General features: G+C 40.5%; 1 protein-coding gene across 3 annotated transcripts; it reads left to right on the forward strand.

The window, feature by feature from the left end:
• The first annotated feature begins 1,822 nt into the window (after positions 1-1,822).
• Positions 1,823-8,265, forward strand: LOC103629745 (alpha/beta-Hydrolases superfamily protein). 3 transcript variants are annotated; one of them, XM_008650858.3, is made up of 14 exons: positions 1,823-2,342; positions 3,181-3,262; positions 3,382-3,485; positions 3,715-3,841; positions 3,931-4,025; positions 4,307-4,430; positions 5,372-5,452; positions 6,112-6,210; positions 6,348-6,533; positions 6,638-6,725; positions 6,814-6,884; positions 6,948-7,016; positions 7,109-7,252; positions 7,688-8,265. In XM_008650858.3, exons 1-14 carry the CDS (start codon positions 2,302-2,304, stop codon positions 7,880-7,882), a joined length of 1,506 nt encoding a protein of 501 aa, XP_008649080.1. In that variant the 5' UTR covers positions 1,823-2,301; the 3' UTR covers positions 7,883-8,265. The 3 variants fall into 3 exon arrangements, with proteins under 3 accessions (XP_008649080.1, XP_020394967.1, XP_035816002.1); XM_020539378.2 differs by having other exon boundaries at positions 1,862-2,342; positions 2,466-3,262; XM_035960109.1 differs by having other exon boundaries at positions 1,948-2,342; positions 2,422-3,262.
• The last annotated feature ends 587 nt before the right edge of the window (positions 8,266-8,852 follow it).

Below are 8,852 nucleotides of genomic sequence, written 5' to 3' on the forward strand. Positions count from 1 at the left end.
CAAACCTGTCAACATATTATTTTTTACTACCTCTTAATGAGATTGACAAATTGTTTTGGAATCTTCAATACTATAACAGATTGTTTATGGCAAAGGCATCTCAGTTGATACCTTGATTTGGTCTTCTAGGTTGATAAGCATGCACTTGGTGCGATACAAATATCTGGTTAATTCATTCAGTTGCCACTGTTTATAACTATAGAAGGATATAAGTTTTTTATATGAATTCACAACTCATGTTTGAATCGTGGCACTCATTCATGTTGACAAAGGTTGAAGTCCACTACAAACAAAAAAATGTGAATTCAGCAGTTGAAAAAATGTCTGTTGTGTAAGCACATGGTGAAGTAATTCCTTCAAAGAAAATATTTTTTGCGACTTATTCTTTTCTGAGTTCACTTTCAGTCATCACCATTTGTGTCATATATGTTCTAAAACAAGGCTCTTATAGGTGTAACCAGTACTGTCCACTTGATACAAGCAGCAGAACACTATTGAGGTGATGTGCATGTTTCGTATAAATGAGGTTCAGAAGCCAAATACATCTGCATGCCTTGATTTCTAAGCCACAACTGAATCTGAGGGTGGGCTTATCTCAATAAATTCTAAGCTACAGTTATAAACAAGGCTCTTATAGGGCGTGTTAAGCAGTTAGTTTTCTTCGCTTCATTCTATACTTCACATAGAGAGGCTTGTTCTGTAAACCTACTAATCCAGGACTCATGAGAACGAGAAAGCAAGGATGCCATGAATACAATATTTGTGTGGCAACAATATTAGACATTGTACTTTTCCTTTTCAAATTATAACTCATTCTCTTCTTTTTAAATTATAAGTCGTTCCAATATTTTTAGATATATAACAAAAACTATACATTTGAATAGTATTTCTAGAGAAGATTACTGAGTGGCCAATAAGCATTAAATTTTATTGCGCATGATGGATTTATTCTATGTGTAATGCTTTTAAGATATGTAAAAATTCTTAATTTTTAAAAGATGTTAACAAGAACATAAAATGGCAATTAGTATTTTTGAATTTCAATGCATCTTATCATAATATGTTCACTCCGTAGCAACGTACGTGCATTTACCTATCTTATACTAAATTGGCTCGTTTGATTTTCAGGACATGTTATGGTGTTCTCTGGTTTATCATCGAGAATAGCTCTTTCTCTTCCGTCAAGGGTTTCACCAATGGCTTGTAACAACTGGATGTAGAACGATTTTTGTTTTTTAACCGATATAGTGTGTTTTTGCATTACAGTGCATTGCGGCTATGGGGGCGGCACATATAGTGTGTAGTCATCGTGAATTTAATAGTAACTAGCTCTGCAGTTGTGATTGGTTTATGAATGTGTTTGGTTGAACCTATCAATTGGATGTTTGTTGGCTACATCCCATATTCTTTTAAGTTTACTTTGTGTGGTCGTTGATGTTATCTTTATAAAGTGCAGGTTCACTGTTTTAACTCCCGTGTCAACGTACGGACACATATCTAGTAAAAGTTTAAAGTTCCACATAAACCATTTAAAAACAAATGTTCATCTATGAAACACCTAGCCTGTTTAATTTTCTGTATAAGATATCACAACTTGCTTAATCTAATTTGTTTGAATTGAAGAGATAACCTAATTTGTCCGTCAAGAAGAATAAGGCCAGAAACGGTTGTCCTTTGCGGCGCGCCCGTGGCAGCAGGCATCCGGCGTGGCACTGACACACATGCCATGCCAATGCCGCAGTGCGCATGTGCGGTGCGGTTCGGCAAAACTCCAGCTTGAGGGGGCTAAACTACAAAAGCAAATACACAAGAGTGCTAGGGCGAGAAAAACAAATGCTACCACGCTACGCTATAGTTCGCCGCCTCCTCGTTAACGTTCACACCTCCTACGGCACACCCACACTGCCTTTGCCTACTCCCGTCCCGTCGCAGCCGTCTCGCTCCTCCGTCTCCATTCCCCGCCTCGTCCCGCCGCAGCCGCGGCCGCGAGGAGCCTTCCCCGCCTCTCTTCCCGCTCGCTGGGCCCTGCGGCTCGCAGCCAGCATTCCGGGCTCCTGGTCGCCGTGAGCCTTGGGAGGTTTTGCGCGGATCTGAGGCTGCCCGGGCTGGGGAATTCGGGCTGATACCTCGCGGCGGGAGTCGGGCTGAGTTGATTTGGCGAGTTTAGGTGTGCGGAGGGAGGAATTCCGGGAGGAACAGTTGGTTGGTCTGCGAGAGTTTGGTGGGCGGTAGGGTGGTCGGGCGGGCGGGCGGGCGACGTACTTGCGCCCCGGAGGCCGCCGTCGCTGCTTCGGGCAAGCGATGATCGAGCAGTTCGTCAACTTCGTCATCCGGCCGCCTCGGTAACCACTTTATTCCCACCCGTGTTGCCGGAATTTAGCCTGTGTTCAGCTGCAACTGCAAGTTGGTAGGATTTGGCAGCCCTTCACGCCATTGCCAGTGATGATATGTCGCTGCAAACTCAGCCTGCAAGTTGGTGGGATTTGGCAGCCTTCACGCCATTGCCAGTGATGATATGTCGCCGCAATTCCTCACATTTTAGTAGGGGGGTTATTGTATGAATTTCCTACGGATATAAGATAGCTAGACCAACCTAATGCAGGTAAACTGAGGTAAGCCTTTTTCCGCACCGTGTCCTAGCGACTCAGTGAGATAGATCTCACCACTGCACCAGGTCTGTCCTTCTACCGGCCTTGGTTCTAAATAAAAAAGAAGAAGTATAAGCCTCTGTTAGAAGGAAAAAAAAAACGTACCAGCTTCTCACTGTAATCTCAACGATTCTCAAGGCACAAGAATGCAAAATTTCTGTACTTGAATCCTTGCTGTATCCATTTAGACCATGTGTTACATTAGTACATGAGCAAAAAGATTGTTGTTCAGCCTTTCTATTGAGAATCATGTACCAGGTTTGCAGTCAAGCAAGTAGCTTGTCATAATCACATGTCCTGTAGTTGCAGAACTAAACCTGTTTGTGTTCGTAACCCATAACAAAACTTTACATTTAATTAGCATGTGCATTTATACCAACTGTACTTTTCTAAATTAACTTTGTGCCTTTTCTGTAAGACGCGACAATGAATGGATAACGTAGGTTCATAGCCTTCGGGTTTTGATATCTGCATCAGATTATTTTCTCTCTATTTTCTGCTGAGTGGCGATGAACTGGCAATGCATTTACAGTGCAGAGTACAATCCAGATCAGTATTTATGGGAGCCAGAGTTCACTCTTGCCGGAAGGAAGTATAAAAGGCTAGATTTGGAGGCAAGTAAGGGACATAATTATTGAGGTTTTCTATGTCATCCGTTTGTATGTTGGTGCTGACCATCGATATCATTTGTATATCAACCTTATTCTCTTACTCGTATCATTGTATGTTGCAGCTTACGAATGAAAGAAGTCAGACCTTAAAGTGCAGCCACTATGTTCCTGCTGTCATCCCAGAAAACACTTCCCTTCCATGTGTAGTCTACTGCCATGGGAATAGGTACGTACATCTCTTGTCTCATGCTATTAATGCTTCCCTGTTGATCATACTTCACACATCAAACATCTTGTCTACCACTAGTTAACTCTTAATGCCCAATCACAATTTTGATTTCATCTGCTAGTTACAGCCTATGAGCTATCAAGATGATTCTTATTTCCATTTGCTCTTTACCATCTTCAATATCCAATGTGGTTCATTTAACAAGTTTTTTATTAATTTAATGCAGTGGATGCAGAGCAGATGCAAATGAAGCCGCTGTCATACTTCTTCCTTCAAATATCACCCTTTTTACACTTGACTTTGCGGGATCAGGGCTATCAAGTGGAGATTATGTCAGCCTTGGTTGGCATGAGGTGCGTACACACTATAAATTTTGTAGCAACATTCATATTCTATTTTAAATGGCAAGTCCTGAAAAATATTACCACTGTGGTACTCCCAGAAGCAGGATCTCAAATGTGCTGTGTCCTTTCTGCGTAAGAATAAGCAAGTTTCTTGTATAGGTCTTTGGGGACGCTCAATGGGTGCTGTTACAAGGTATTAATTTATCTAAAATGCTTATTCTCTACTTTGTGTAGAATTTCTTATTGTTCTATTTCTGTGATAATATACCTTTTAGAAGGTTTTGGATTATAGCAGAATATATCTCTTACAAAGTGCATCTAAAAGAGTGTGTACTTTGTACTGATCATTAAATTGCCCCTTCCCCCTTTTATCCCGGTACTTGCATTTAACGCTGCAAAATATCTTGATTTAAATTATTCTTGATATATGTGCATTTTGATATTTCATGACAATTTGTGTTATGTCTGCTGCAGTCTGCTATATGGAGCAGAAGACCCCTCAATTGCTGGCATGGTTCTGGATAGTGCTTTCGCTAACTTATATGACTTAATGATGGAGCTTGTAGAAGTTTACAAAATACGAGTTCCTAAGTTCACGGTATGATTATCTTGTGGTGAATGTTTAGCTTCACTACTTTCATTAAAGTAACCATTTTACTGTTGAACTGTATGTGCGTTTTATGATCTAATTATTAGGCACATATGTTTATTGTTATATAAGAGATGTATGTAGAACACTTGTTGGTAACTTGGTATAACAAGAAAGTTATTCTTTTTAATATCTTAGAAATTCCTGCAACTAGTTCTTTGTATCTTAGGCAGTTAGGCCACTATGGGGTGTGTGAACTTAGAGTTGATGCCCTAAGACTCTCTCCAGCAACAAACTGTAAAACAACCTGTACTCTAAATTTAGAGGATATTGTGCTCCTTTATCCACCCAACAAGGAACCCTAAAAGACACTCTAAAATTTAGAGTCTCTGCTTCAGCCGCTATATGTAGAGAAATACTGTTCGTCCTCTATCCGCAATCAAAGCGCTACGACCTGACACTTGTGCACGTGACGACCACTGTTGATTGACTTACCACGTTGCATGCATGCATATTGTGTTAAAAAAATGGTGTCCGATGCTGGATTGTAGATATAGAGGACCAAATTTAGGGGACGTTGCTGGAGACTGATAAGATATAGAGGACGGAATCTTTTAGAGTGTGCTGTAAAGGACAGAGAATATTCTTTTAGAGGATGGAATTTAGGGGACGTTGCTGGAGACAGCCTAAGCAGCAACTTTTCTAAATCCTGAACCAGTAGGGAGATTCATCATATTCCTTCTGTTTTCTGTTGCTGATGTTCCATGAAATAGTGCTTGCTGATTTTAGATTGCAAATGAATCACAAAGAAGAAGTGTTGTTAATGTTGTAAAGGTCCACACTCCACAGTTTAGGCTTTCTTGCTTCATGTTCTATTCAAGTGCTCACTGTATGTTGCTATACTCATATGATTTGATGGTTGTTGTGATACATATATGATATATTTTCAGGTTAAGATGGCTGTTCAGTACATGCGATGCGTCATTCAGAGAAGAGCTAAATTTGACATAATGGATCTTAATGTTGTCCAGGTTTGTTTTTCAAAATAGTATTTTCTACTAGTTCAATCACTGAGAGAGCCTGGTTGAACTTATTAGAAAGGTGGATTGGAGCAGTTTGTTACCATTGTTAAGTTGTGATCCTTGTCAAGGACAATGGTATGCATTACCTATGAATGGATGCATGGAATAGTTTGAAATGAATATGGTTAGTTTATACTTACCTGATTAGGCCTCAAAGGAGTGACTTGACTGCAATGCAAAAAATAAAAAAAGGAAAAAGGAATGGTTTATCGCATGTGTCTTTTTCAATAGTCTTGGCTCTGAACACTGACATTCAATAAGTCTAAACATCTACATGCGATTTTATTTTGAGTTGAGATTTTAGAGATATTAGGCAGACCTAGTGCTGAAGGCTCCCACATGAGTGGGGCCCGGGGAAGGGATAAACCGAGACTGCAAGACAAGCCTTCTTCCCGCAAATTCGGAGAGGCTGCTTTGAACCCGCGACCTAGTGACTCAGTGAGACAGCTCTCACCGTTGCTCGTATAAAATTGGTTGCAGCATAAAGCTATTATACTATGAAAATGTTTCTTAGGAGTACTAGCATAATCAAATTCATTTTTCAGCCAAACTCATAGGATCTGAATAGCCTATCTTTCTGGGTAACACTTTTTTTTTTGCCTTGACAGTTTGCACCCAAGACGTTTATTCCTGCACTATTTGGACATGCTTCAAATGATATGTTTATTCAGCCTCATCACACAGACCATATTCATCAGGCTTATGCGGTAAGTATCACTGTAGCTTGCTTTAGGAAGGCTGATCAGTTTATAAATGCATACAAGCCTCTTTCCTGGTGATTGCTCCTGGTAAAGGGCCATCTGATTGCTGCCCATATTGATGACATATTTCTATTCCTCTGCAGGGGGATAAAAATCTAATCAAATTTGAGGGTGATCACAATTCGCCAAGACCCCAGTTTTATTACGACTCTGTTTCAATATTCTTCTACAACGTTCTTCACCCACCTCAGTTTCCTTCAACCTGCACACATAAACTTGATAAGTATTATAACCTTGGTGCTTTTAAGGGTGCTGCTGGTACTAATGAGGTAAATTTTCAATTCATTTCTTTGCAATCCTGTGTGAAATCTTTTGCCTCATGTTATATGAAACTCTCCTAGTAGATTACTTATACATGCACTTATATTTTCAGAGCTTATTGTATGAGATCATCAATGGTCTACGGGCAGCTGGCACTGATGCAGGAAGTTCATCAGCTGCTACAGCTAGTTTCACGAATGGTGGGTGTGGCTTCTCTTCCTCAATGGTTGTACTTAATATCTTGAAGTAACCATTTTTTGCTTATTGACTTTGTTTTAATTGTTTCAGCTACAAAATCAGTAGTTGAATTGCTGACAGAGAGGGTAAATCAGCTATCTGTTAAAAATGATAATGACTTGGTAAGTCAATCATTGCCTGCTCTTCCTCTTCTACTTGAGATTTTTAACTCCACTCGAGTGCAGGATTTTCTTTTGGATGAAAACCATAACCTTACTGAGATGGACGGTAACACAGGAGAGTGTCATTTAGAGGTAGAAGAAGATATTGCCTAGTTTGTTTGAGAAAAAATAACGATCTTTATGATTTCTTTACTTGGAGTTAATGAATTTTCTTTCCTTATTAGGATAAATCAAACAGACAAACAGATGAATGCTGTTCGTATACCAGCTCAAACCGAGAGAGCTGGGGAAGATGTTCTTCCTTGGGTGGAGCTAGTGATGGATTGTCATCAGGCGAACAGCCTGAGATACCTAATCATAAGCTTAAGGTACATTTCTTCAGTGTGTTACTAGACCCTTAAGATTTGAATGCTAGAAATCTTTGTGTTTATTTGCTACTCCCTATGTTCAAAACTATAGTTCACTTTAGTTTTGTGCTAAGTCAAATTTCTCTAATTTTGACCAAGTCTTTAGAAAAATATATTAACATCTATAAACAAACTCAAATAAATGCACTAGCAAGACATTATGGAGAATTTAATTAAACTAATTTGACATCGTAGATGTTGATACATTTTTCTATAAACTTGGTCGAAGCTAGATAGATTGACTTAGAACAAAACTAGAGTGAGCTATATAATTTGTAACGGAGGGCTCCGGCAATATAGGCTGATTTCAAATTAATGATGTCCTGCCTAGGCTGGATCTGTGCACCAGTAAATATAGGACAATTCTTAATGTCTTCTCCTCCTCGCAAACTGTAGAGCTTGACACTAAGGGCTCTAGCAACCCCACTGAGACGGGTACAAAGGAAACCTCTCGCGATCCCGAAGGAGAAGAATCGATCACTGTGGAAGAGGTTGAAAAAGGAGAGGCAACAGATGGGGGAAAACATATCCCAGCGTCTGCGGTTGTGTCTCCAAGGCCAGGCTCGACACAAGAGAACCAAATCGTCTTGACAACTGTGGATACATATTTAGCTCTTGGACAAATCTGCTAGGAACTCACTGATGATTCAGCAACCGAGCCGCGCCGCAATTTGGAGCTTCTGGCACTCAGCGCCAATCGTGCCGTGTACATTGGTTGAACATTACCTAGAAATCTTAGATCATGGATTGTCCCGGACCCAATGTGTTAACTGTCAGTCTTTAATGTTCGTTTCTTATGTTTTTTTCCCCAATGTAATCCTGTAAATTTGAAGGCTAGAACTGCCCATGTACTTGTGGTTGAGGGAGGGACACCGGTTCGTTGCTTTTTTCAGGATTTGTGTAGGGTTTGGAGGTCGAGCTGTATCGACAGAATCTCATTTTCTATGTTGCTCGGTAACGTCTCTGATTTGCTATGCTGGCGTGACATGGTTGATTGGTTGGTGAATTGCACACGTGCATCGCATATTCACATTGGTTCCTGTCCTGAGCCATTCTCTGATTTTGTGTGGGTTTGACTTCGCCATATGGCAATCATACGTGTTCTGCAAATGCGAATCCAGAATCTTATCACCACAGCACATTCCACTAATTCCTCTGCTCGGGAATGCTTGACAAGTTGACGTTTGAGTCAGTAAAAAATAATCAGCGATGCTCAGAGTTGTCTCAAGGTGTCATTTAGGTCCCTAATAAAGTTTCAAAATATATTTTTGGCTATTCGAAGTCTTAAGTGGGCGTTTAGCCGACCTGCAATGCTACGTGGCATCAACCTAAGACTGACTGCAACGCTGCCCCTGGCAGCCCCCTCCCCTTGCATGCCGCCTGTAGGGGTACTCTACGGCCGCAGCAGTGCCCCCTAGGCACCGGCCCCCTTCTCTCTCCCCCCAAATATAGCGTGTCACTGTTCATCCCCTAAACACTGTGCTGTGGGTCCACGAGTAATTGTTAGTAGATAAAAAATTAATAGTTGATATAGAAAATGATATTTTATAGTTGTAGTGGG

The sequence above is a fragment of the Zea mays genome, chromosome 6 (genome assembly GCF_902167145.1).
Source record: "Zea mays cultivar B73 chromosome 6, Zm-B73-REFERENCE-NAM-5.0, whole genome shotgun sequence".
NCBI classification, from domain to species: domain Eukaryota; kingdom Viridiplantae; phylum Streptophyta; class Magnoliopsida; order Poales; family Poaceae; genus Zea; species Zea mays.